General features: G+C 52.8%; 13 protein-coding genes across 13 annotated transcripts; 6 read left to right on the top strand and 7 right to left on the bottom strand.

Annotated features, from left to right (window-relative positions):
- Positions 1 to 191: 191 nt before the first annotated feature.
- On the top strand, positions 192 to 1,489 carry BO66DRAFT_443373 (uncharacterized protein; the record flags this gene model as incomplete). Its single annotated transcript, XM_025651509.1, has 3 exons — positions 192 to 205; positions 274 to 676; positions 1,172 to 1,489. 3 exons carry the CDS (start codon positions 192 to 194, stop codon positions 1,487 to 1,489), a joined length of 735 nt encoding a protein of 244 aa, XP_025498913.1.
- Positions 1,490 to 2,015: 526 nt separating this feature from the next.
- On the bottom strand, positions 2,016 to 3,036 carry BO66DRAFT_217485 (uncharacterized protein). Its single transcript, XM_025642645.1, has 2 exons — positions 2,781 to 3,036; positions 2,016 to 2,709 (listed from the first exon to the last, which is right to left on the bottom strand). Exon 2 carries the CDS (start codon positions 2,610 to 2,612, stop codon positions 2,112 to 2,114), a length of 501 nt encoding a protein of 166 aa, XP_025498914.1. The 5' UTR covers positions 2,613 to 2,709; positions 2,781 to 3,036; the 3' UTR covers positions 2,016 to 2,111.
- BO66DRAFT_283548 (uncharacterized protein) lies at positions 2,639 to 3,018 on the bottom strand (the record flags this gene model as incomplete). The annotated part of the gene is made up of 2 exons (XM_025643094.1): positions 2,639 to 2,709; positions 2,781 to 3,018. Coding segments are annotated over 2 exons (309 nt in total), but the record flags the coding sequence as incomplete, so codon positions are not given.
- A 167-nt stretch (positions 3,037 to 3,203) lies between the features above and the next one.
- On the top strand, positions 3,204 to 4,063 carry BO66DRAFT_395712 (uncharacterized protein). Its single transcript, XM_025648281.1, has one exon. It carries the CDS (start codon positions 3,391 to 3,393, stop codon positions 3,619 to 3,621), a length of 231 nt encoding a protein of 76 aa, XP_025498916.1. The 5' UTR covers positions 3,204 to 3,390; the 3' UTR covers positions 3,622 to 4,063.
- On the bottom strand, positions 3,938 to 6,083 carry BO66DRAFT_395713 (gamma-tubulin mipA). Its single transcript, XM_025648282.1, has 8 exons — positions 6,048 to 6,083; positions 5,926 to 5,966; positions 5,709 to 5,821; positions 5,588 to 5,641; positions 5,326 to 5,508; positions 5,031 to 5,234; positions 4,867 to 4,953; positions 3,938 to 4,799 (listed from the first exon to the last, which is right to left on the bottom strand). Exons 1-8 carry the CDS (start codon positions 6,053 to 6,055, stop codon positions 4,122 to 4,124), a joined length of 1,368 nt encoding a protein of 455 aa, XP_025498917.1. The 5' UTR covers positions 6,056 to 6,083; the 3' UTR covers positions 3,938 to 4,121.
- Positions 6,084 to 6,278: 195 nt separating this feature from the next.
- Positions 6,279 to 7,653, bottom strand: BO66DRAFT_395714 (aspartate/glutamate racemase family protein). The gene has a single exon (XM_025648283.1). The coding sequence runs from the start codon at positions 7,387 to 7,389 to the stop codon at positions 6,508 to 6,510; it is 882 nt and encodes a 293-aa protein (XP_025498918.1). The 5' UTR covers positions 7,390 to 7,653; the 3' UTR covers positions 6,279 to 6,507.
- Positions 7,654 to 7,809: 156 nt separating this feature from the next.
- Positions 7,810 to 9,539, top strand: BO66DRAFT_395715 (aldo/keto reductase family protein). The gene is made up of 3 exons (XM_025648284.1): positions 7,810 to 7,896; positions 7,960 to 8,551; positions 8,620 to 9,539. Exons 2-3 carry the CDS (start codon positions 8,017 to 8,019, stop codon positions 9,135 to 9,137), a joined length of 1,053 nt encoding a protein of 350 aa, XP_025498919.1. The 5' UTR covers positions 7,810 to 7,896; positions 7,960 to 8,016; the 3' UTR covers positions 9,138 to 9,539.
- On the bottom strand, positions 9,288 to 10,150 carry BO66DRAFT_217815 (uncharacterized protein). Its single transcript, XM_025642647.1, has one exon. It carries the CDS (start codon positions 10,053 to 10,055, stop codon positions 9,390 to 9,392), a length of 666 nt encoding a protein of 221 aa, XP_025498920.1. The 5' UTR covers positions 10,056 to 10,150; the 3' UTR covers positions 9,288 to 9,389.
- Positions 10,151 to 11,019: 869 nt separating this feature from the next.
- Positions 11,020 to 13,314, top strand: BO66DRAFT_395717 (putative MFS transporter). The gene is made up of 10 exons (XM_025648285.1): positions 11,020 to 11,255; positions 11,319 to 11,369; positions 11,425 to 11,642; positions 11,698 to 11,871; positions 11,922 to 12,028; positions 12,090 to 12,250; positions 12,321 to 12,406; positions 12,477 to 12,666; positions 12,748 to 12,876; positions 12,951 to 13,314. Exons 1-10 carry the CDS (start codon positions 11,165 to 11,167, stop codon positions 13,163 to 13,165), a joined length of 1,422 nt encoding a protein of 473 aa, XP_025498921.1. The 5' UTR covers positions 11,020 to 11,164; the 3' UTR covers positions 13,166 to 13,314.
- Positions 13,315 to 14,398: 1,084 nt separating this feature from the next.
- On the top strand, positions 14,399 to 15,874 carry BO66DRAFT_334610 (uncharacterized protein; the record flags this gene model as incomplete). The annotated part of the gene is made up of 3 exons (XM_025644212.1): positions 14,399 to 14,718; positions 14,803 to 15,539; positions 15,615 to 15,874. The coding sequence occupies 3 exons, from the start codon at positions 14,399 to 14,401 to the stop codon at positions 15,872 to 15,874; spliced, it is 1,317 nt and encodes a 438-aa protein (XP_025498922.1).
- Positions 15,875 to 16,383: 509 nt separating this feature from the next.
- On the bottom strand, positions 16,384 to 18,599 carry BO66DRAFT_395721 (actin-related protein 2). The gene is made up of 7 exons (XM_025648286.1): positions 18,437 to 18,599; positions 18,254 to 18,300; positions 18,046 to 18,189; positions 17,706 to 17,931; positions 17,066 to 17,631; positions 16,926 to 17,003; positions 16,384 to 16,855 (listed from the first exon to the last, which is right to left on the bottom strand). The coding sequence occupies exons 1-7, from the start codon at positions 18,453 to 18,455 to the stop codon at positions 16,769 to 16,771; spliced, it is 1,167 nt and encodes a 388-aa protein (XP_025498923.1). The 5' UTR covers positions 18,456 to 18,599; the 3' UTR covers positions 16,384 to 16,768.
- A 583-nt stretch (positions 18,600 to 19,182) lies between these two features.
- On the top strand, positions 19,183 to 20,750 carry BO66DRAFT_395722 (NAD(P)-dependent oxidoreductase). Its single transcript, XM_025648287.1, has 5 exons — positions 19,183 to 19,274; positions 19,382 to 19,570; positions 19,697 to 20,028; positions 20,166 to 20,303; positions 20,366 to 20,750. The coding sequence occupies exons 1-5, from the start codon at positions 19,257 to 19,259 to the stop codon at positions 20,631 to 20,633; spliced, it is 945 nt and encodes a 314-aa protein (XP_025498924.1). The 5' UTR covers positions 19,183 to 19,256; the 3' UTR covers positions 20,634 to 20,750.
- Positions 20,749 to 22,976, bottom strand: BO66DRAFT_423742 (bZIP transcription factor). The gene is made up of 2 exons (XM_025650128.1): positions 22,231 to 22,976; positions 20,749 to 22,148 (listed from the first exon to the last, which is right to left on the bottom strand). The coding sequence occupies exons 1-2, from the start codon at positions 22,766 to 22,768 to the stop codon at positions 21,046 to 21,048; spliced, it is 1,641 nt and encodes a 546-aa protein (XP_025498925.1). The 5' UTR covers positions 22,769 to 22,976; the 3' UTR covers positions 20,749 to 21,045.
- Between the last annotated feature and the right edge of the window lie 156 nt (positions 22,977 to 23,132).

Consider the following 23,132-nt stretch of genomic DNA (forward strand, 5'->3'; position numbering starts at 1 on the left):
GGTAAGATAATCAGTAAAGCGAACGGATCATGTAAGCAGGCGGATCAGCCACAGCAGCCACAGCAGCCACATTAACCACTTACGCCCTTGACTTTATAGAAGTTATTTAACTCTTTAACCCTTTACAGTGACTCTTTAAAGAATTGCGGTTTGCTATTTTGCTGCCTTTTCGGCGGCAGATGACGCCAAAAATGGCCGCCTTTCAGTAGCATCCCTCCGCCACGCTCCCGCGTCTTTCGACCACGCACCGTTCACTCACCTCTCCTGCCTCAGGCTGATATTCCGTTCGCGCTTATGTCCTTGGTTTCCTGAGGGCTCATCAGTCGCTTCACCATCGATCGCACTCTGGACCACTAAGGGGAGGGGGGCCTCCTTCAGTATCCCGCTTCCTGCACTCTGGTCAGCACCCAGCCGCCATGGCTACAAACATCTTCTTCTCAACCATCCTCCGTCGAACCCTACTGTCCTCATTTCGACTCAACCACGACTCCAGAGCACCCCCTCCGATCTTCCCTTGTGCTACCTTCTATTCAGTCGCGCTTTAGAGCGTCTCGAGCTCCGTGGCAGTTCCTTCGCACGGTCGGCGAAATCTTCGGGCCATGCATCGTCGGAGGAGGCTCAATGTCGGCAATTACGGAATCACACAGACGATGACACGGATGAGGACCTGGCCCAGGTGCCGGAGGATTGACCGATTTGACAACTGAAAGAGCGTTGGGCTTGGTCAGTGACCAGGATATCCTTGAAAGCTTACAGCGAGTTACCATCGACTGACCGACATGCCTTATTTCAGGTTCTGCCAAGTCAAAGCGATGGAGCCGTCCGCCGATCTAAAGTGGGTGGATGCGGAAGATGCATTGCGTGAAGCGTCTCCAAATGATATGCATCGATTTTCTGAACGGGGTGTCTGAAGCTGGAGTACAGTCCCGATGGTCGCCGTCAGAAGACTTTTGTCCAGGGTTCGTCAGTGACGCACAACGCAATGCGATCAAGAATCACGCTACTAGCAGCACGTTTATTAAGTATCATCGTCCCCGTCGATATACTGGCTCACAGGAGATCATGTGCGGCCTCAATATTGATGAAGAGTTCTCAAGGGCTGTGACCCGGATAAGCCGTTGGATTGATCGGAGGCGACCACGATACCGAAGTGATGCTAATCGGGCATCAGTGGAGAGTCCCAGAACTGCAATCGGCTATGCGTTGGCAATTCGAGTTAGAGACCCAGTGCGGTGACCGGCCTCATGGCCCAGCATTGCGGGCGATGCTCGAGGACCAGAAGCGTCAAGTGCACAATCTGCGCCGACGTCTGCAGGACAAACGGCGGAAGGAGATGCGCCGTGATTTTAGTCGGAAACAGGCGGTAATTGACATAGAAAGACAAATGACCGGTGGAGCTGCCAATGACGATCCCGCGCGCAAGGCATTACAGAAGGAATTTGCAACGCCATCGGAACAGATTCTTCTCGTGGAGACGTTCTTTACTTGACCAACCACTGATTTATTGGAAGATGAGTGGACACGGCGTAATAAAGCTGTTGCAGCTGGAGTGCAATATTGCGGCTTTCAGGAGTGTGGGCCACTTAGGGGACGACCGAAGCGCTCTGCACCGTCCGACAATGACGATGTAGTTCCCTCTCCGCCAGCTCGAAAGATAAAGACTGATACAGCGCAAACGTTCGCATGCTTCCAATGCCCCAAAGCATTCTCTGGCTATAATGGAGTGAAGAGGCATTGCAGAACATCACATTCAACGGATCGTAAATGTAACCTTCGTGATCTGTCCGTCTTGCACGAGATGCACCTGCGGAGGCATGCTGGCATCCTTGAGACCAGAGTTCTGTCCGGAATGTTCTGTAGGCCCGAGTTCTGCGGAGCACCAACATCCTCAGCTTATCACTTGATCCTCCTCTGCTCATGATTGATTTGCAACGCGCTAGCTTTGCAACTCTATGAGAGCCCGAGCAAGGGTTCTGACCGCGCCTGAAGGTGTGATCGCTGGGGCTCTAGAACCGTTCCGGCCTTCCAAACCCGCTCGCAAGCCTGACAGCTCAGGTTGGTATATACACTTTTACGTGCAACGAGGCAGCTCTTGAAATCCTCCACCATATTTACCCTAAGAGACTGTGCCTATACCATTCACAAGTGAATCCAATCTGCTCAGGCTCCCCCGAAGAAAGCATGCGAAGAAGCCCCCGTTGTTCCAGGTCCTGGCACAATTGCCTTTGCGAAGAAAATTCCTTCCCCAAGGAGTATTTTGGATCCATTGCATTACCATGATCGCCACCTGTCCGCTCAGTTGTTGCTGCCTCGCGGCGGAAACCCAGCGATAACAACCTCCTCCACAACTCTCCAAGGCCATAGCCCCATATTCCATTAATTATGCGACTCATGACCGTACGCCATCGGTCGTCGAACACGGTTGTGACAGAGGTTACCCCTTCGCTGCCTTCTTTTCTGCTTTCGTTCCTTTCCATCGCATCGGTTCTTCGTTCGTTCAATAGTGCCTTCGTGTGCGCAGCTAACTCCGAAACCGTGGCATATCTATGATGCCAACATCTATCAATGATCGTATCAATCAAGGGATCGCCATCCAAGTTCGGAAATTCCATGTTCTGGAGTAACTCCACGACCCTAGGACCGTGGTCACCACCATCGCTTGCTGGTCTCGAGTGTGATTCTTCTGGATTCGTGAAGACAGTGACATGTCTGGAAGTCCAAGATCAGTGGGTAAGGTAGCCTCCTTTTGGCAATGCTTGATCAGGGGTGGGTCGTCGCACCTCTCATGTACTCGAGGAAGATACCACTGTTGGAAAAGTAAAAACACTGCACAATCGAGGGACAGGGCGGATTCTCCGAGAAGATTTGATATATCTGCAGCTCTTTGTGGAATTGCTCTCTCTCAAAACCCCCGGACTTCGGGATTTTGACCACGATGCGAGGGTGGACCTCATACACAAAAGATATGCCTCCGCTCCAGATCCAGTGGACACCGGGAAACTGGCGTTGGATATCCATGGGTGGTGAAAAGTATGGTACTGGAGAGAAGTGGGATCTTCTGGAAAAGAAGCGACAGAAAGCAAGTCTTGTGTATTTATTTAACAGGGGAAGGGGGAAAGGAAGCTGAGATACCACATACTAGGTACAGTACTAGGTAGGTATGAGTAGAACTGGAACGGGCGGGTCCAGGCCGGGGGGACGGGGCAGTAAGTTACCGGACAACAGCTAAGGCGCTGGATCTATTGGGAGATCGACCTTGGAAAGTCTAGGTCGTAATGAATCTCGACCGTACATATATGGCTGGCAACCAGAGCGATCTGCCAACGGACCATCACTTTGACGTACTGTACATTTAGGAGACAGTACAGGCGGCATGGGCTTCTCAAAGCCATGGCATCTGCAGTGTACTATGTAGCGTTCCCTGCAGGAGGATTGATTGTCAAGGCTCTGTCTGGCACCTGGCAGTGGCTCAATACTACGGAGTACCGATTTGGAAACTCACGAGTAGGTGCGGGGTTACTCGATTGCTTCCGCTGCGGCCCGGCGAAGCCCGCAAGCAGGAGACCCACTTGTCGGCACCGCTGGGATATGAGTTATGAACACGATAGACGTTCTTGTTGAGGAGATGTTCTTTGTCAGGAGGTTCCTGGGATGAACGTCCGTGCTCAGCCACTCTAACTCCATGGGCTCGTGGTTCCCTCCCCTGGCCTGATCGCTTACCCAGTTACCACACCCCCTCGGCCGGTAAACCCGTTGTGTGACTGTTACCGACGTCCAGGTGTCCGTCCTCAAGCATAATCTCACTGGTCACCGACCGGCTCCAATTATGGTAGGAAGCTCGAACTCATGTAGCAGGACGGGAAGGCCGTATGTATGCATTCTAAGTTGGTTTTCTTTTATCAGAAAGAAGAAACAACGATCAATTTGAGAAACGCCTTCGCCGCTTGATATACACCAGTCAACCCTTGGTAGTCATTAAACAAAAGGAATCACATCAGGAATGTCCAAACGCAGAGACACACACACACACACACACACACACACACACACACACACACACACACACAGAACTTAACCATGCGAACGACAAAAAAAAGACAAAAGAGTCGTTCGTTCACACATCAGATTCCGAGCTCTTTCTCCTTTCCAGCATCCGGATCCAGGTAATCCTCGCCCTCGGCCGCCTCGTACTCCCCAACCAGGTCCATAACCACAGCTCGGGCCTCGTCGAACTCCCCTAGACCATCCGAGAAGGGACTCTGCTTCTTGTATTGCTCTAAGAAAGCGTTGCGCTTGCGCAGGCGGTCGTACTGCTGAACGATCCGCTTGAACAAGGTGGCGACCGAGGTGTGGTTGGCCAGCATCAGACCGCTGACGCGGTGCGTGTCCTGGATGTATGGTGATTTCTTCGTCAAGGCCACCTGGATGCTGGCGGGTCCCCACGGGATGAACGACGCCAGGCGCCGCTCGCGGATGCGGAGCAGCGACTTGTGGACGTCGGTCGGGTCGGCTTCGCCCCGGATGATGTTGAGAATGCTGATGTAACAGCTGGATTTGCTGGGGTTGATCGACACCATGCGGTTCTTGGGCTGCAGGAGTCGGCGCATCACGTCCAGGACGGTCGTCTTCCGGATGGTCTTGGCCTGCTCGATGTTGTCGCCGGTGAAGGGGGTGTAGGAGGTGATGAGGAAGTGGCTGCGCGGTGTGGGTATCAGGGAAGCGATGATTCCCACCAGGTCGTTGTGCATGTAGCCGGGATAACGGAGGGTGGTGGTGGAGGCGGACATGACGGTGGATACCTAGAAAGACAGTGTTAGGGACACGTCCGTTTCCTTTGCTCCTGTTGTCTGCGCATGAGGATCATACTAGCTGATTTGTTTGTTGGAATGATGGTTCTTGCACATGGAGTCTGTCGGCAACGATTCTTGAGAGAGCCCCATTGTCCAGCACAACCTAAATATGAGAGACAATTATTTCAGCTTGTACCGAGAACATCCCGGCAGGGTACGTAGGATTCAAGGAGGTCTTACAACGGAGTCGGCATTTTGCGTCAACCGTCGCATGGTGAGCAGACTGTTGTATGGGTTGACGACCACGTCCACAGAGTGGGTATCGGGAAAGACAGAGTATGTCTGCATTAATTTCTTGGGGAATCGGTCGTTCATCCGCTCAAGGATAAAGCTGCCCAGACCAGAGCCGGTGCCTCCTGCGATCGAATGCAAAAACATGAATCCCTAACATAGTGCGATGTCAGCCCCATGATTCGAGCGACGGATTGAAGTGCCGGTATTTGTGTGTCTCCTCCTTAGGCGCCATAAATCATACCTCCAGTGAATCGCTCCCATCCGCTTCTCGATCGATCATGTCGAAGATCTCCTCCTGGACAACTTCACCCGCGGAATAACCCGCACCCCAGTTGTTTCCTGCGCCAATGCCCTGCTGTCCGATGAAGAAGTTCTCGGGGTTGTAGATGTTTCGGTAGGGACCGGCTTGAATAGCATTGAGGACCTGGTTGGGAAGCATGAGCTCATGATCTGTGCACTAGTATAGACGTGTCGATTGGTTGCTGCCGAGGGAGGGTTCGTACTCTGGGCTCAAGATCCAGAAGGATCGCTCGGGGGATATATCGAGTATCATCGCTCTAAGAAGAGAAAAGGTTGTTAGACTTGTTTGTCCAGGCACCCAAGCTGTGGAATCCGCGGGCGTACCTGGTAGAAGAAGACATCCTTACGGTCGCCGCCTTCAGTTGCGAAATCTTCTAAATTGCCATCCTGACTTATTCCGTGTTCGAGACAAAGCTGCTGCCAGAATTGCGAGCCGACTAAATGACATGTCAGTCAGTCCCAGCGCTCGAGCAAAGAAACACATTCTTGGGAAGCTATTGTTGTTTGCGATAAGAAATAGTGTTGGAGCAGGACTAGGTACCATTGTTGCCGCACTGGCCGGCTTGGATTGTGATTATTTCTCTGATCTCGGAATTAGCAATGTGGATGATCAGATAGAGGACCTGAGACTGATTACAAGAGAAGCGAGATTGTGGCACATACCTGGGCATCTTTCTGCTTGACCACCGTCAGTAGTCGTGGTTTTTGGCCCACGCGTAGCGCGTTCCGCGGGGAAACTTCCAGCTTTCAATCTAGGTTAGGTGTGGCGGCCTCAGGCCAAAACTGCTACCAGCAGGCAGCTTCTACAACAATGAACTTGCCTGGACTTGACCGCAACGTGTTCTTGCCCGACACATCTCGTTTGGAGAATGCTACTCATAAGAACATGGATCTCTTTTCTTAGCTTACACATCTCCGCGAGTGAGCGGGATATTCACGCATTGATCCGCGCTACTGACTGATGTGCACTCTCATCGAAGCTTAGCCGTACTATTTGACGGATGGCCAGATCGCTGCTGTTCTAAATTCAACAACAGGCCCATTAAGAGCCTCTATCCCACCCTGACCTGCCCAGAGCAACAATATTTCTGTATGTACAAAGGAGGCCGAATGTGGGCTTGGTTCAGTAACCGACTTTGCAAGCTGTCACAAGCATCCCCGCCCCGGCAGCAACCCCGTCAATGATTCTCACTTGGCAGCCCTTCTGCCGACCATATGCTCTCACACAGCCTTCTCGGACCGCTTCTTCCATGCCTACCATACCGGCGCAGCCCATGCAGATCGCGCCCACGGGACGTTGCGAGCCTTTGAGGAGTCGCTCAGTTGCTTCAACAAGCCGTCTTCTCACTTCTTGGGGAGGAGTAGTGTGCAGCTCAACGGCAGTCAGTCCTGTAGTCTCAACCCCAGCAAAGTGGCTAATGCTACCGTCGCTTGAGTGACCGAGCATGTCAGCAACGGCACTGCTGAGCTCCGTCTCCCAGATTTTGCCGGTGGAGATGATGCCGAAAGTTTCCGGCGACTGGGACTTGTGGAAGCCATGCCCTGATGCGTACTGAAACGAGCTGACCACGCCCAGCGAAGCTAGCACTCCAGCTTCGAAAATACCCGTGACGTACTTTCGCTTCACTTTCTGCTCCGATGGCACGATGGAGGTGTTTGATTCCTCGATCTTGCGCACCTTTTCCTTCAACATCCCCACAAGAGGGTGTGCTGAGAAGCAACATACGATAAAGCCGTCATATTCGGAGATGATGCGCTCAAGAAACGGCATGCAGTAGAGAGCCGATTTCACCGAGTCTTCGCCCGAGTCAATGCTGGGCACCCCCTCCACAGTGCTGCCGTCCGGAAGAGTGACGGTTTCCGAGACTGGGGCTGTGAAGTAGTCGAACTGAGTACCCCCGTGGCCGAGATTATCCAACAGTGGGATTAGCGCATTGGTCATATGCGACGAGGTGTTCGGGTTGATGACCAGTATCGAGCATGTGTCCTTGCTTGGGGCGCTCATCTTGTAGAAAGTAGTGTGGCAAGAATGAGATCAGGAGTCGGGCGCAGGTACAATGATGGTATGGCCAAAGTATGTTGATGAGTCAAGCTCATCAGAGTTCACCAGATGCCGATAGCGGATTTGTTAGTAATTGTTGCCCAACAGTGAGAGCTGGTTACCCAAGGAAAGGAAACCAAGCCATCATCAATTATGCTACACATACTAAAACAAAATATGCAATGATGCTTAAGTCAGTCAAGATGTTGATACTGACTCAGAAATTATGGTAGCCGCTGCCGATCGAAGCAGAGATATACAGTTGCTCGGCGATGCCGTCGGACGGGCGGGGTGTGGGTTGCGCCATACTCAACTAGTCAGTCAACTATGGCGGGGAAGGTGACAAATACAGCTCTTATCTCTCTAACACCTGCTTTCATTGTATTTCCTTCATAACCCATCCTTTCTCGACGAGGATCAGTCTCAACCATTCTCTGATAAATCTCCTTATCCCCAGACATTACATTTCAGGTAATTATCACATTCAGCAATACAGCCAATTGCGAAACCCGGCACAAGCTAACTTCCTCTTAGCTCTACTGTACCCCGCCTAGGTGTCTAAACGCTGAGCCATTCGCCTTATATTCCACCATGCCTCTCGTCGCGCAGAACCCCCTACCAAGGGTCATCCTTGGGTTGATGACATTTGGTCCGGATGAGTCTGCAGGGGCTCGGATCACCTCAGTCGACGAGTTCAACAAGTGCCTGGACCTTTTCCAACAGCAAGGCTTCAATGAGGTTGACACTGCGCGCACATATGTAGGAGGACAACAGGAAGCTTTCACTGCTCAGACGAAGTGGAAGGAGCGTGGGTTGACATTGGCCACCAAGTGGTACCCCGGGCAGCCGGGCTACCACAAGCCACATGTCATTCGTGAGAAACTCGAGCTCTCACTGCAGAACCTGGGCACAGACTGCGTTGACATCTTCTACCTTCATGCTGCCGACCGCTCGGTCCCCTTCACGGAAACCCTGGAGGCTGTCAATCAATTGCACAAGGAGGGAAAGTTCGTCGAGCTCGGTCTGAGTAACTTCACTGCCTTCGAGGTCGCGGAGATCGTCACAGTCTGCAACGAGAGAGGCTGGGTACGACCGACCATCTACCAGGCCATGTACAATGCTATCAGTGAGTCGCTTGCTCGGGTTTCTGGAAATCATGACGCCCCATGATAGTACTAACCAGCCTTGCCACAGCTCGCTCCATTGAAACCGAATTGGTTCATGCTTGCAAGCGGTATGGCATCGACATTGTGGTGTACAACCCGCTTGCTGGTGGAATCCTGTCTGGAAAGTACAAGACCCAGGATATTCCCGAAGACGGCAGATACAGCGATAAGTCTTCCACTGGCACGTTGTATCGCAAACGCTACTTCAAGGACGCGACCTTTGACGCCCTGCGGATCATCGAGCCTGTCGCAGAGAAGCACGGTCTGACATTGCCGGAAATTGCGTTCCGCTGGATCCGTCATCACTCTCTTCTAAACATCAAGGAGGGTGGTCGAGACGGCATTATCGTCGGTGTGAGCAGCATCGCTCAGCTAGAGAGCAATCTCAGAGACATCCAGAAGGGCCCGTTGCCCGAGGAAGTGGTGGAGGCCCTGGACAAGGCATGGCTGATTGCGAAGCCCACGGCGCCGGATTATTGGCACCTTGACCTGAAGTACACATATGATACGAAGGAGGCATTGTTCAAGCCGAAGGCCAACGCCTAAGTGTGGTGCGAGTGACAGTAAGTTAACGGAACAAGACAAATATGACATCAATGAGTCTCGATATATGAAATCACTCCATCCAATCGCAAGCTGGTTGTCACACACTTTTCTACATATCTGAAACAAAAGAAGGAATTAGGGCCGGGGACATTGTGAGCACGGAAACCCTTGATAAGGAACTGAAATTGCCAAGCTGCGTGGCTCGATTTACAACTCACATGTGATACGGACGTAACAAGAAAACGCGCAACCTCACATGAGGTTGGAAAAGGGAAAAGGGGGGTGGCCGAATTGGCAGCGATACCATGGTACTATGGTGAGTAGTAAATTGGCAGTAAAAGTGGCGAAAGGCATGCAGCACGCAGTCAAATCGGAATGTATCATTGTAAGCCGGCAAAGTAGGCCATCACGAGTCGATCGAGCATCAAAAGACGGGATGCAATTGTTGTTCCAAGTTACGGAGTACGGAGTAGATAGATGGAAGATCACATGAACAGCAACCCGTGGAGGGTCTAGAGCATCGATGGCATTCCACCCACCATCCACCACCCACCACCCATGCTGCAGCTTGGTCGGTGTCGCATATCGCCGACAGGCTGAGGAGCATATTCGGAAACAGACGCCGCCGAATGGTTTGACTGCGAAGCATTTAGCTCTGTGATCTCTATACAAGGCTCTTTCTACGTCAAGTTCAACAAGAGCGGCTACCGGTACGTGCAGCATCACGGTTATCCCCGTTCTCGACCGGAACGGAACAAGATTCCCCTCCAATTCGCTATAGCTGGGTGAACTCTTTTGTTCATCGTACGCAACGAGACTTCTATTCTGAGCTATCGGGAGTCGATCCTCGCATACTACATGGTCCGAATCTGTCGTAGCCTCAAGGCCAGTCAGTCCCTTACATGAATCTAGGCCCATGTTCCAAGACTAATCTGGGGAAGGCGTCTGACAGCACCTCTGCCACATTTCTCACTCACGGCCTCAAGAATCCCTAGTCTCAGGCCTGTCGCAAATAACTCCTTGACAATGCGCTTATCACTTCCTTGCGTGACCATTCCATGAAGATACTGTACATACTTCCTATCCGACTTGCCAGCAGCACCGGACTATGGGATTTTGTCACAAAACTCTAATCCTCAAATGGAGCCAGACTCAGAGGAATTCGAGGAAGGCAAAGCTGGTTTCCCTCTCGCTCCTGACAAGGTTGTTTCCATCGCTTGCGCAAATAGGTCCTGGCGCTCGTGCTGCAGTGATACCTTACTACTATGCAGCGCGAACTACCGGCAAGCGCCGAACGCAAACGAGCCTCGACAGCCCAAGGAAGACTGCATCAAGGGGGCCCGCAGCTCTCTCAACCCATGGGTCTCAGTCGAAAACACCTCAAGCGCTTGAGGAGCCGCATCAATGCTGGGATCTAGATTCCGAGGTCACACTGATATCTGCTACCGGGACATGGGTGAGAAGAAAAACCATGAGGGTGGCTTGACAATAGTCCCCTTGCCTGCCGCTTGGCTGTTGAGAGTTGCAATGAAGGACTAAAAAACTACTTAAATTGTCGATTGACCTGGTGTGGCGGTCGAAGATTTACTCCGGGGGTTGATCCAAGTCGCAATTGAGCCTATCCAGGCACCCCGGAAAAATCATGTCGCTTGTCATTGCTCGCTCGGCTGCACGCAAGCAGAGCTTAACAGTGCTCTCTTCCACAACGCTTACATCGGACGTCGAGAAAAAGGCTACGGTCAGTGTGACGGAGAAGCCTTCAGCATCTATTGGCGATGGGCAACTTAGTGATGATGCGGTCGAGTCTCATCGCTTCTGGTTTCAACGGTCCAAGACCTACAATCCACATGCTATCGCGACGCAGCCGTCGGTCTTCGACGACCCAGATTTAGCGGAGGAGTACAAGCCACGACCGGACTGGGAGAATATACATCGGTTCGACCCAGCAGCACGATGGACCAGAGGCGAAGAAGATGTACCTCCACCTCAGGAGTCAAAAGCATAGTTGGTGTTGAAAGCTAACTCTGATGCAGAGCGTGGTCAAGAAGCTCGATATCCGCATAATCCTATGGGCTTGTGTGATGATAACTGCGCTGGAACTCGACAGATCCAATATCCGTATGTACCGCCGCCCCTGAAAAGCTTCGACCCTGTCTGTCGACTAGTTTCTGACCGTACCAGAGCAAGCCAACGCGGATAACTTTCTGACCGACCTGAATCTTAGCCGCGATGGTCAGTGAGCACCTATCACACCACGCCGCTGTACTGACTGCTCTGCCCGAGGTAGATTACAACCTGGGAAATACGGTGTATAGGTTGTGCTACCTGTTAAGTGAGATACCGGCACAAATTATCGGCAAGAAGATCGGCGCGGACCGCTGGATTCCGATCCAGATGATATCGTGGTCTATAGTCGCTACTTGTCAGTTCTGGCTGTCTGGCAGGACGTCTTTCCTAGTAACCAGGGCTTTGATTGGTATCTTGTCGGGAGGATTCACACCCACGGTAAGTGAGTTCGAATGATGGCTAGGTGCTAGGAAGTTGTTCTGACCGGCTCTAGATGCTACTTTACCTGTCGTACTTCTATAAGCACCACGAGCTGTCAATACGTCTTGGCTTCTGGTACTCAGCTTCTTCGCTAGCCGACATACTGGCGGCCCTTCTGGCATACGGCATCTTGCATCTGGGAGGCCGTGGTGGTCAAGCTGGCTGGCGATGGCTTTTCTTGATTGATGTCAGTCACGTTCTCCCAAGCCCCAGAAGACTGTTACTCATAGGATTTAGGGTCTTTTCACTCTGGCGTTGGGACTCTTGTCCTTCGTCTTTCTGCCACCTGGACCTACTCAGACTGCAAACTGGGCCCGAGGTAAAAATGGCTGGTTTACAGAACGGTATGTGGCTCTCTAGTCAAGCTTGTGCGACCTCTGAGCACTGAAGTCAGCTACTTCATAGAGAGGAAGTTATCATGGTCAATCGCATACTACGCGAAGATCCTAGTAAGGGCTCAATGCACAACAGACAGCCTTTGACAGCGAAGCTGGTGTGGCTTAGCTTCAGCGATTTCGACCTGTGGCCGCTGTACATTGTCGGGATCATGTTCCTGACCCCCTGGAGTGAGTGAAACTACTTTGATTCAAGCTCCGCCCGTCAGAAGAAAAGTCTAAGCTGATAAAATGTGAACAGCAACGGTCTCGCAGTATTTCACTCTGCAACTGAAGGACTTCGGATTTGATACCTTCAACTCCATTCTTTTGTCTATGCCATACAGTGTGCGTGCGAGACCAGATGGTTGATTGTTTGTTGAGTACCAGTAGTGAGATGCTAATCTGCTAACGATAGGTCTTCATGATCATCACCCGAATCATCCTCACGTACGCGGGCGAGTATTTCGAGTCTCTATCATGGATGGGACTCATCGCCCAGGTCTGGAGTTTGCCAATGTTGATTTACATGAATGCGGTGGACCTCAGCCAAACGAACAAGTGGGTGGTGTGGACTGTCCTCACCCTGTTTCTCAGCCTCCCGAGTGGTGAGTGCATGTCCGTTGGAGGCTGCTTCTGCTGTTTCAGCTTCGGAAATCACTATGGTTACTGATGAATCATATATGCAGCTCATGCACTCCAAGCGGGGTGGATTTCCCGCAATTCGAATAGCATCAGAACTCGGGCCATTGCGGCGGCGATATACAATATGTCTGTTCAGTTGTCTGCCATCATCTCCTCAAACATATACACAGATGGTGAGTGTTGATCATTTGTGACGCATCTCGGAAGCATTCCTGACTGACTATGGATGCGTCCGTTGTGTGTGTAGGAGATGCACCGCGTTACATCGTCGGCAACCGAGTGCTTCTGATACTCGTGGGCGTTAACATAATACTCTACATTGCTACTAAGGCTTACTACATGCTGCGAAATCATGAGCGAGACCGACGTTGGAACTTGATGACCGAGGAACAAAAGCTTGACTATGTCGCGACGACCAAGGATGATGGGAACAAACGCATGGATTTCCGGTTTGCGCATTGATATGTGGCGGAGGAAGATCTTCGACATGGGTAAACATGATGATGACAAGGTTAGACAATCGATAATTAGCAGCAATCCAAGATCTCTTTCTCACGTTGCCGGGGGTGGGACGGAGGAGGCATCAGGGTGTCGTAATAGCAATTCTGCTCAATCAGATATTCCAAGTTCACTTTGTACAGTGTACTCCGTATGCACACCAGGCTGTACTCTGTATTGACCTCCAGGCTGTCTAAGACAAAAGACCCCATCCGGCGACTTGGCGGGGAAGCCCTTGAAAGCTGGAGACTCGCTTTGAGTCCCCACACGTGACTAGCCGGAACCGAATTAGCGCTGCACCGCCGCTGAGTTCCGACTCGCTGTTGAGTGAGGCGGTGAGGGTTTTATTTAGGGGGGCGGTGGTCCCTGACTCGAAAGGGAATAGCGCCAACTACCTTAACGGATGCAATGCAACTGCGCATGGACTCGACTTATTAGTCCCCCCTTCTACTAACTACTAACTACTACCTCGCTACCACATACTCCGGACTTACAACCATCTGGTTGACATCCTGGTACCCTTCAAGCCTTCCATATTTCGTCTTTTTCTTTCTTTACTCTTCTCCCTCCCTCCCTTACAGCAGACCCTCTTTCATTTTCCTTGGGGCTTGGCTCGTTCCTCCTCCCTTCCGTCTTACTGTCCTTGCCCCGACGTCCCCACAATTATATTACACGAACGACTTTCGCAAACGTGGCCGCAGCGCAGCGGTTCGAAGTACTTCCCTCCCACCGGAGATATCCTACACATACGAGGCTGTATGCCTTGCCCTCAAGACCTCATCATCCGCTTCTGTCCCGCAGGCAACTGACCCGCTGGGGCTGCAATTCTTCCTTCGCTAGGCCCCCCACGTGAACGTTGGGCTCTTAAACCTTCGGCAATCCCTCCAATTTATCCTTCCGTCCACCTGAGCTGCCGGTTGTTCCATCGGCCGATTGCGCGGCTTACCCGCCCACCTTCATCCCACTTTCCGACGCACGCTTCGTCATAGTCGCTCCGGCTCATACATAATAGAGACAAGGAGCAGGCTTCCGAGTCTCATTGTCGCTTTTCTCGCGTTCCTCCCTTCACACTTTTTGTTCACACCCGTCAATCCAGATAATCCGCACAAGGTGGCTGCAGATAGCGTGCCATTAACGGGTGTTGGAGAAGCCCGGGATCTGGATCCGGCCCTTGACTTCCACGATTCGGACGATGAAATGCCCATGAACCGCCCTGTCATGCATCGACCCGCTGACGGCCGCGCCCAACAACCGCTGCTCAAGGATGAGCGTCGGGGACGGCTATCGAATGCCAGCCTGGGCAATGGTGATGCAGAAGGCAGGCCTATGCTTCACCATTCCCGGCGACCGACCATCCGCGGCAGTAGTCCCGAGCACAGCGCGGAGCAGGCGACGCGCCAAAAATACATGATTGCCTCGGGGTTCCTGCTTCTGAGCCTGGCGAGTTTCGTGGTTCAGACGGAGACCGCGGTATACATTCAGCACGAGCTGCACTGGGACAAGCCTTATTGTATGCTGTAAGTTTGGAATAGTCGATCGCTGGCTCACCTCCGAGACTTCTATGCTACTCAAGAGGCTAACCTTTCCCCGCTGCTACCTAGCTATCTCACACATGGTTCATGGGCGCTGCTGTGGCCGTTCCAGCTCCTTATTCTTCGCTTGCAGAAACGCAAACTGTCCTGGGCGGCGTTCTGGCGCCGGCATGTCTATATCCTTCGCACGACGGCAAAAATGGTGGAGACCCAGGATGTACACCTCACCTCTCGTGATTCTCAGCGATCGCCTATCCCGTATATGCTCCGAACAACGGCGTTTGTCACCACCGCTCTCACAATCGCCGGAGGCTCCTGGTACGTTGCGGTCAACATGACCACGCCGAGCGACCTGACCGCTATCTACAACTGCTCCGCCTTCTTCGCGTATGCCTTCTCGATCCCCCTCCTCAAGGACAAACTGCGGGCCGACAAGATCATCGCGGTCGTGGTAGCCATCGTCGGGGTGCTCGTGGTGGCATACGGGGATCGCGACGACGGCAAGAAAGGCAAAGCGCACGACGAAGCCGAAAACCGGTTGCTGGGCAATATCATCATCGGTATCGGCAGTGTGCTGTACGGTCTGTACGAGGTCTTATACAAGCGGTTCGCGTGTCCCCCGGAGGGCACCAGCGCCGGACGCAGCATGATCTTCGCGAACACGTTTGGCAGCCTCATCGGATGCTTCACGCTCCTTGTCCTGTGGATCCCCTTGCCCTTTCTGCACGTCATTGGTCTGGAAACCTTCCGCTGGCCGACCGGCGAAGCGGCCTGGATGCTTCTGATCTCCGTCCTCGCCAATGCCAGTAAGTCAAAGTCCGATCAAGCACCCCCATAAACCGAGTATTGAAAAACAAACTAATACCACCTCTCTGTCACAGCATTTTCCGGCTCCTTCCTCGTCCTGATCTCCCTGACCTCGCCCGTCCTCTCCTCCGTAGCCGCCTTGCTGACCATCTTCCTCGTGGCGATCGTCGACTGGCTGCGCACCGGTCAGCCCCTGTCGCTGGCCTCCATCATCGGCGGCGTCCTCATCATCGTGGCCTTCTTCCTCCTCAGCTGGAGCACCTACCGCGAGATGAACGAAGAGCGCAAGAAGGTCCTCGCCAACGAGCAGACCGAGTCCGACTCCGATGAATAAACAAAGTCACAGCCCCTATAATAACCCAAAGGGGCAGGCAGGGGCAACTGCGCCCCAACACCACCACCCCACCATCTATATATTCCCTCGATATCCATTTGCCTCTTCGCTGGTAGAGACGGGCCTCTGGTTCTTTTTTTGTCTGTGTTATGTTCCTGCTATTTCATGGGCGTGTGCTGTATGATGCGTGGCCATACTCGCTCACATAATATCTTTTTTTCTTTTCCACCTTGTCTTCTGTATAGGTCATGCATGTTCCCCCCTGCCTTTTTCTGTATTCTTGGGATCATAGAGGCCTGTGTCCTGCATTCTTGAGGAGTTTTTGTTTTCTTTTGTTTTCTTCTTTCGTTTGGTAGAAGATATATACACCACATAGACTTAGACGAAGAATTTCTGTGCTGATTTCGGTTGACTACTCGGGTTGATTATGTCTGAGATTCTTGTAAGATGGATTGTAGCAGGGAGTGGGAAGTATATGATTTGATTACCCTGAAATGTTCAGTGATTCGGTGCATACCATCATGTGGAATCCACAATTGCAGCCTATTGAGAGGACGACCATATGACGAGGGTAAGGTGTATTACTGTACAACAAGCTTGAGGTCGAAGGGAATGCGCTTCGTCTTCTCTCATACAACAAGTAAACACACCCGGTTTGGAGAGTATGTATATTCAATTGCGAAGTATGAACGTAGAAGATCGATATGGATATACCTCGATAAGATAGAACGGGTCTGACTATGAGAGACAGTGCGATGTGACGAGCCTTGAAGTCTCCGGAATAAAGTCACGGTGGGATTGGAATATGACGGGCTAGGAAAGGCTGGTTGATAGGTATGGATGTATGTATGTACGGGTTACTGGGTTTGAAAAGTGGTAAACTACCTAGACTGTTTATCTCGGACCGAGTTTGGCGAGGGCACGTGCGCCCTGTTCCTCCCATTCTTGTTTGGTGACCCACATATCCTCCTTGTCGGCGATCTGGAAGAAAAGAACACACAGGGTTAGCAGGCAGTGACGGACACATGATGGGCCACGAAGGGTTGCATACTAGGTTGGCCAGCACGGCACCTCCGAGGAAGACCATGTGTCTTCGTCGGGGCGGGTCTTCGATGCGGACCTTGAATTTCTATAGGGACCACGTTAGCTGGATGGCATAGAATGGGGCTTATTTGGGCAAAAAGCGCATACGTTGAGTCTCTCCGGATTTCCTTGCAGTACCCGGGTGAGCCACAGTTGCTTGAGCTCCTTCTCCAGACGCGAGGGCAGACCGGGGTACATGCTGCTTCCTCCACTGAGCACGATGGCCTTGTAGAGACTGGAGCGCACGTCGACATCGGCACCCTGGATGGTGTTGAACAGCAGCTCGGCGATACCGGGTTGGTCGACGTCGACCAAGTGCGGCTGGAAGAGACACTCGGGAGCCTCGAACCGCTCGCTGCCCACGCGGATGACACGGCCGTCGGGGAGGGTGTAGGACTCGACGAGGACCGTCGTGTCTTCCGAGAGCTTCTTGTCCAGTTCCAGGTCGTACGAGACGTAGCACAGCTTCTCCTTGATCTGGCGCACGGTCTCGAAGTCGGCCGTGCGGTTGAGGGCGTAACCGCGGCGGAGGAGAAGGGCGATCAGGTTGCGGGTGACGTCGCGACCAGCAACGTCCAGTCGGCGGATGTGGTGGTTCAGGACGGTGGATTCATAGACGGGAATGATGTGGGTGACACCGTCTCCGGAATCGACGACGACACCGCTGCTGAGACCTGCGATTCGCCGAAAAAGAGCATGGAGCTTAGTCGATGACAGGGATGATGTTTCAGGAGCACTGGCGACTTACCCTGAGCATACAGCGCAAGGACGGCTTGGATAGCGACGTAGACACCACCGAAGTTGTAGCCTTCCAGCATCACCTCGGCCATCTGCTCCCGGTTCTTCAGGGGGTTCATGGGGGGTTCGGTGAGGAGGATCTTGCGGCCGGTGGGGTCGATCTTCATCTTCTCGTAGAAAGTGTAGTTCCATAGGTGTTGCATGTCGTCCCATCTCTTGACAATTCCATTCTCCATCTAGTGAGACCGACCAGGAAACCATTCCGGCCCAACGTTAACATGGCTGCTGAATTGTGCCGCGAGGCGGGGGGGAGTTTCGGTAGTTTAGAACCAGCAAATGTATAGACATACGGGATAGGTGATCTGGAGCATTGATCTGGCGGCAGCAGCTTCATCGCCGCACATGATATCCTTGACGACAATGTCGCCTGCTTGCTCTTCCGTCCGCAGTATGGGGCGCCCCACTATCGAGGGGAACTGGTGCTCGGGGAAGTTCTGCAGGAAGATACGAGCGTTAGTGATTGAACGAAATTGACGAGTCATAACGGAATAGACCGACCTGCGCAGCATATCCGACTTTGAGGAAACCCGTTCCTCCATCGAGCACTGTTTGGTTGAATTGTTGTGGTTAGCTGAAAGGGAAGGCGGGAGGTACGGGGAGATGCCGGGCAAGGAGAGGAGGGACAGGTGGAGAGAGAGAGTAAGGGGGAGGAGGGGTTGAGGTGGGAGGAGCGCAACGTACCAATAGGCATATCAGCCATGATGATACTGAGATTGAGCGACGGGGGAAGAGGAAAAAGGAAGAAGATTGATCAGAAAGCGGGAGGAGGTAAAAGGGAACGAGGGAGTTGAGTATGGAGATGACGTCCAGAAGGCAGGCAGGCAGTAAGTTAGTCGGAGAGCAGCCGCAGCAGCAGCAGTAGCAATAATGGAAGGAAGACCAGGTCGCCCGTCCGGAGCGGCACTGCTTCGGTGGGGCCTGCCGGGCGGTCAATCACTGGTTGGTGCCTGAGGCTGTAAACTTACATCTACTTGACTGTCGTCTACTCTATCAGTACTGTAGGACTGTACCACAGTACTTAGTCTCAGATTACACAGATTATACTCCATGGTCTATGGTATACCATAATAGTAAGCTGCAATGCTCCAAGACTGAAGCTACTTCAGAACATCACCAGTCCCATTGCATCCCATGGAAAAAACTACTATAGTCCCTGATCATCAAAACCCTCAATGCTTCAGATCATGGAGACTACGACCTTTGGAAACTGAGGCCAGGTCAGACCCAATTGAGACAGTGAGACAGAATTCCAAACCTCGGCATAATGAGTACGATAGTCAAAGAATCCAGACTGAATCAAAGTGCTTGTTGATTCTTTGCCAATATCTCCGCCTCCCCGACATCGGGCCCGGCCGGTTATCGTCTGTCGCCCGAGATGCGTAGGTACTACAATAGTCTCACAGACCATAAGATAAAATCCAACCACCAACTCACCATCACTTCCACTCTAAGCGAGTGAGCCCCTACTATCAAGGTCTCAGTATACCTATAATCAACCACAATGCCACAAATCGGTTGGGTCCGTGCCATGCCATGCTTCCCCCTTCCCCCCTCCCTTCTCATACCACAAACCAAAACCCCCAAGCTTCTTCACATACCCATGCTGAAATCCCACCAACGCAACAGTATGGCCTCGGCTCCATGGGCCTGGCCATGGCCAGCAACCTCCAAAAGCACCTTGCCAGCAAACGAGCCCTGAATCTGCTCTATTCGAACCGGACAATGGCGCGCGGCGACCCCCTCAAGGCCCTGGGCGGGACCCCAGAGTCGAGCTTCACCAAGCTCGTCGCCCAATGTGGAATCATATTCACCATGGTATGTCTCCAAAACCATGACTGAATCCCCATTCCAGCGACCGGGGGCTGTCTGCCCATAAACACCAAAAAACCATTCGATCCAAAAACCCCGCCAACTAACTCCGCGACCAAAAAAAAAAAAAAGGTCTCCAACGACGCCGTCCTCCAACATCTCATCACCACAGCCACAGAGTCCGAGATCTCGCTGCGCGACAAGATCTTCGTGGACTGTTCGACCGTCCACCCGAGCACGGTCGGCCGGACCGTGGCCCAGCTCCAGGCGAAAGAGGCCTCGTTCCTGGCGGCGCCCGTCTTCGGCGGCAACCCCATCGCGGTCGACGGCAAGCTCGTCTTCGCCCTGGGCGGGCCGAGGCCGGCCGCCCAGCAGGTGAAGCCGTGGATCCAGGACGTGATGGGCCGGAAGGTCATCGACTGCGGCGAGGATGCTACGCGGGCCTCGCTGTTGAAGATCGCGGGGTGAGTACTTTGGCTCGTTTTCCATGCCATCGCCTACATCGTGTTTTGGGCGTTTTCGGGCTTCCATTCGAGGAGGCTGTTTTGGCTCTTGGCTGTGCCGAAGAAGGAAGGGAGGGCTAACGCGTCCCTGAAACTAGCAACATCGTCACCGTCAACATGATGGAAGCCGTCGGCGAAGCGCAGGTCTTCGCTGAACGCACGGGCCTGGGCACTGGGCCGATGGAGGAACTCATCGGGGAAGCCTTCGGCCCCGTCGCGGGGGGATATTCGAAGAGGTTGGCCTGTCTTTCTTGTACCCACTACTCAGCAGATGAATGTACCCTCTGACATACGCTAGGTTGACGACGGGCGTGTACGCTCCTCCGCTGGGCTCGCGGCCTGGATTCGGAGTGTCCTTGGCTATCAAAGATGCCAAACATGCTTTCGCTATGGCCGAGGAGAGCAAGGTTGAGCTCCCGGGCTTGCAAGTGGCTTTGGACAACATGGAGGCGGCCAGGGAGTATGCGGGTGAATGCTTAGATAGCAGCTCCATGTATGGAGTTCTACGGCAGAAGGCTGGCTTGCCATTCTGGAATGAGAAGAGCAGACAGGGCAACTCGTCATGACCGTACAAAGTGTTCGTACAGTCAGTCTGTGTGTACTAAGACAATTCCGAGGGATCCAGCATCGTGATATCTGTGGGTTTGTCATTTGGAAACAGTCGAGATACAAATAATTTCCAACGCATTTCTATGACTCAGTATCATAAATTTTGTCAAGCACCGTGTCTTTCGTGTTACGGCATGCCTCGATGCACTGGCAGCTTTAGTTGACCAATTCAAAAAAGGCGGAAACCCGAGTAAATATCCTTGAGAAAGTATGGTTTTCTTAGACGGGTAATTGCGCATGGCATGCGTTCAGATGAGAAAACAAACGTTAGGCATGACCGAGGCCACAGGCCACCGAACTTCGAACCGTGGTTAGAACGCCCACTCTATTACCAATTATGTGCATTTTACTTTTGCCGGTGAGTGGTTTTTATTTGATCTTGGTTGTATCTACCAGCGAAGGGTATGCCTCCGCAAACGCCGGGCCGAGGGACCAATTGCTAAGGTTTCGGAAATGTCTTTCGAAGACAGGATTGATAATCAAGTCGTCACCATCACCAGTAGAGAGCAGACAATCGGTTGCTTCATATGGCCAGTTGACCGACAAAGTCCGTGTGAAGGGTATGAACCAGTTCTCGAACGGATAGTCTCGATACGTCATCACCAAGCGATCTCGCATGCGCGGCCAGGGCAAATAGTCAATCCATGCCGGATGCGGAGTGAGCAACTGCGATGGACGGGGGGTCAGCCATTCAGGCAATCGCTCGTAATTCTCTGGAGTTGGATATATTTGCCATCGCATTAAGAGGAACATCAAGAGAAGAACACAGACTTGCTCCGGCAATGTTGCGATATCTGGGAATGTGCGCAGAATGTCGGTGAACACTTTCGACAAAGGATGTGAGTACACACTCCTTTCTGGATTAAGCAAGGACGATACGCTAGGATACGACGGGCCAACAAGATTCTGTTTCGGTACACCCTTTGCTGCCTCTTGCTGGCGATGATGCAAGAAATCCATGAGGATAGCGTCTAGTGTGCAGGTCGGCGCGATGTTCCGGATTGGAGTCAAGTGCGCAGGCAAGGACAGCGGTTGCTCCGTCGTCGCGCCTGCAGGTAGAGGTGCTGGATAAGTCGAGGCTGTGCTCGCAGGGGCTGGTCTGGGTGCCTCGGAGCAACGACGAAATCCATCCACCTTGGGCACCTGTTGCGACGTATCGAGCAAGAAATTGAATCCCATCCGCTCATCCGTGCCGCCGAAGTCGAGGCCATGGGCTAAATTATGTCGCTGGTAATCAAACGCAATGCGAAACGAAGCCGGACCAGCGGCCGTTAAATTCCGCCGACCTGCAGTGGGCGAGAATGTGAGGGGTGTGGAGGAGGAAGGGGCCTGCGTGCCCGCAGGCTTCGTATACGAGGAATCGGTCGAGGCCGACGATTGGGTGTTTGAAGGAAAGTGGCTATTGTCTGAGAAACACGACGTCACGGATATCGAGGGCATGGGTTTGGCGCTCGTGGAAGCGGCTGCCGACGCTAAAAGGTCTGGAACATGTCTGAGGTAAGTATATCTGCCCGAATGCTTGTCGAAGCAAACTAGACAACAGATGTGACCTACCGGACTTTGCCTGGTCTCCTAACAGGGGTTGTATGATCTCCAGGACTGCTTTCAACCCCTGCTTCAGTTCTCGGTTCTCCACTTGAACGGCTTCATTCTGCTTCAGCGCAGCCTGAAGATCCAAGTACGGTTTCTGCGATGAAAGATCGCGGACTTGCTGTTCGAGCAAGTCGATATGAGCCTTCGTGCGCTCGCGAATTGCGCGCTGGGCCTGGCGATCATTGGCTCGCTTCTTAGCTAGTTGTTCCGGGGTAAGATTGGCGACACCCCGGGCGGAATTGCTGTTCAGCTTGCGTTTCCGGCCCGCAACCGCCGTGGCCGCGCCTCCAGCGTCAGGCGCGGGCGTATCTGCATCAGCGGAGGCCAATGCAGACGGGGTGGGGGAGTCCTCGACTTTCACCACCGAGTTCGGATCGGAAATTGCAGCAATAGAAGTGACTGGGTGACCGGGCACCAGCGAGGATGTAGATGATGGGGATGTTTCCTCGAGGGCTGGCGATCGAGCCAATTCATTGAGAGGCGGTAGGCGGGTGGCCATGGCCGAACACTCGCGGGCTGGGGGGCTATGTGAGCTACCCAGCCATTCAACGCAGTTCAAAACGTGAGATTAGACGGGTTGTAGAGAGAGTTGGACAACAATTATTGTTTCACCCAGTGATGAAGATATGTGACATTTGAAAAACACTGACTGGTGGGGATGGGTATAATCGAAAGCTAATGAGACATGCATGAGTGCATGCTCGAGGTGGTCGGGGAAGGTGGAAATATTAATGAATGATGGGGGGGGGGGGGGGGAAGAGGAAGGAAGGGAAAGCGGACGGAGGGTCCCGAAGGCGCAGGAAAGGAATCGATTCGGTCTGGTTGGCTCCAGCAGTGGAAGCAGTGGGTATTCAACCCCCCAA

This window comes from Aspergillus aculeatinus, assembly GCF_003184765.1.
Source record: "Aspergillus aculeatinus CBS 121060 unplaced genomic scaffold BO66scaffold_68, whole genome shotgun sequence".
Taxonomy (NCBI): domain Eukaryota; kingdom Fungi; phylum Ascomycota; class Eurotiomycetes; order Eurotiales; family Aspergillaceae; genus Aspergillus; species Aspergillus aculeatinus.

Bases quoted from the DNA above. Each gene is read 5' to 3' on its own strand.
- BO66DRAFT_217485 (XM_025642645.1), bottom strand. From the start codon at position 2,612: ATGGAATTTCCGAACTTGGATGGCGATCCCTTGATTGATACGATCATT.
- BO66DRAFT_395712 (XM_025648281.1), top strand. From the start codon at position 3,391: ATGGCATCTGCAGTGTACTATGTAGCGTTCCCTGCAGGAGGATTGATT.
- BO66DRAFT_395713 (XM_025648282.1), bottom strand. The intron at 5,642-5,708 runs GTACGCCCGCGG...TTCTCTTCTTAG, and splicing joins AGGATGTCTTCTTCTACCAG to AGCGATGATACTCGATATAT. The intron at 4,954-5,030 runs GTAAGACCTCCT...TCTCATATTTAG, and splicing joins CGCAAAATGCCGACTCCGTT to GTTGTGCTGGACAATGGGGC.
- BO66DRAFT_395714 (XM_025648283.1), bottom strand. From the start codon at position 7,389: ATGAGCGCCCCAAGCAAGGACACATGCTCGATACTGGTCATCAACCCG.
- BO66DRAFT_395715 (XM_025648284.1), top strand. From the start codon at position 8,017: ATGCCTCTCGTCGCGCAGAACCCCCTACCAAGGGTCATCCTTGGGTTG. The intron at 8,552-8,619 runs GTGAGTCGCTTG...GCCTTGCCACAG, and splicing joins GGCCATGTACAATGCTATCA to CTCGCTCCATTGAAACCGAA.
- BO66DRAFT_217815 (XM_025642647.1), bottom strand. From the start codon at position 10,055: ATGGGCCTAGATTCATGTAAGGGACTGACTGGCCTTGAGGCTACGACA.
- BO66DRAFT_395717 (XM_025648285.1), top strand. From the start codon at position 11,165: ATGCAGAGCGTGGTCAAGAAGCTCGATATCCGCATAATCCTATGGGCT. The intron at 11,370-11,424 runs GTCAGTGAGCAC...TGCCCGAGGTAG, and splicing joins CCTGAATCTTAGCCGCGATG to ATTACAACCTGGGAAATACG. The intron at 12,251-12,320 runs GTGAGTGAAACT...AAATGTGAACAG, and splicing joins CATGTTCCTGACCCCCTGGA to CAACGGTCTCGCAGTATTTC.
- BO66DRAFT_395721 (XM_025648286.1), bottom strand. The intron at 18,190-18,253 runs GTCGGTCTATTC...ATCTTCCTGCAG, and splicing joins AAGTCGGATATGCTGCGCAG to AACTTCCCCGAGCACCAGTT. The intron at 17,632-17,705 runs GTAAGTCGCCAG...GGCGAATCGCAG, and splicing joins CCTTGCGCTGTATGCTCAGG to GTCTCAGCAGCGGTGTCGTC.
- BO66DRAFT_395722 (XM_025648287.1), top strand. The intron at 19,571-19,696 runs GTATGTCTCCAA...AAAAAAAAAAAG, and splicing joins GTGGAATCATATTCACCATG to GTCTCCAACGACGCCGTCCT. The intron at 20,029-20,165 runs GTGAGTACTTTG...CCCTGAAACTAG, and splicing joins TCGCTGTTGAAGATCGCGGG to CAACATCGTCACCGTCAACA.
- BO66DRAFT_423742 (XM_025650128.1), bottom strand. From the start codon at position 22,768: ATGGCCACCCGCCTACCGCCTCTCAATGAATTGGCTCGATCGCCAGCC. The intron at 22,149-22,230 runs GTAGGTCACATC...CAGACCTTTTAG, and splicing joins AGGAGACCAGGCAAAGTCCG to CGTCGGCAGCCGCTTCCACG.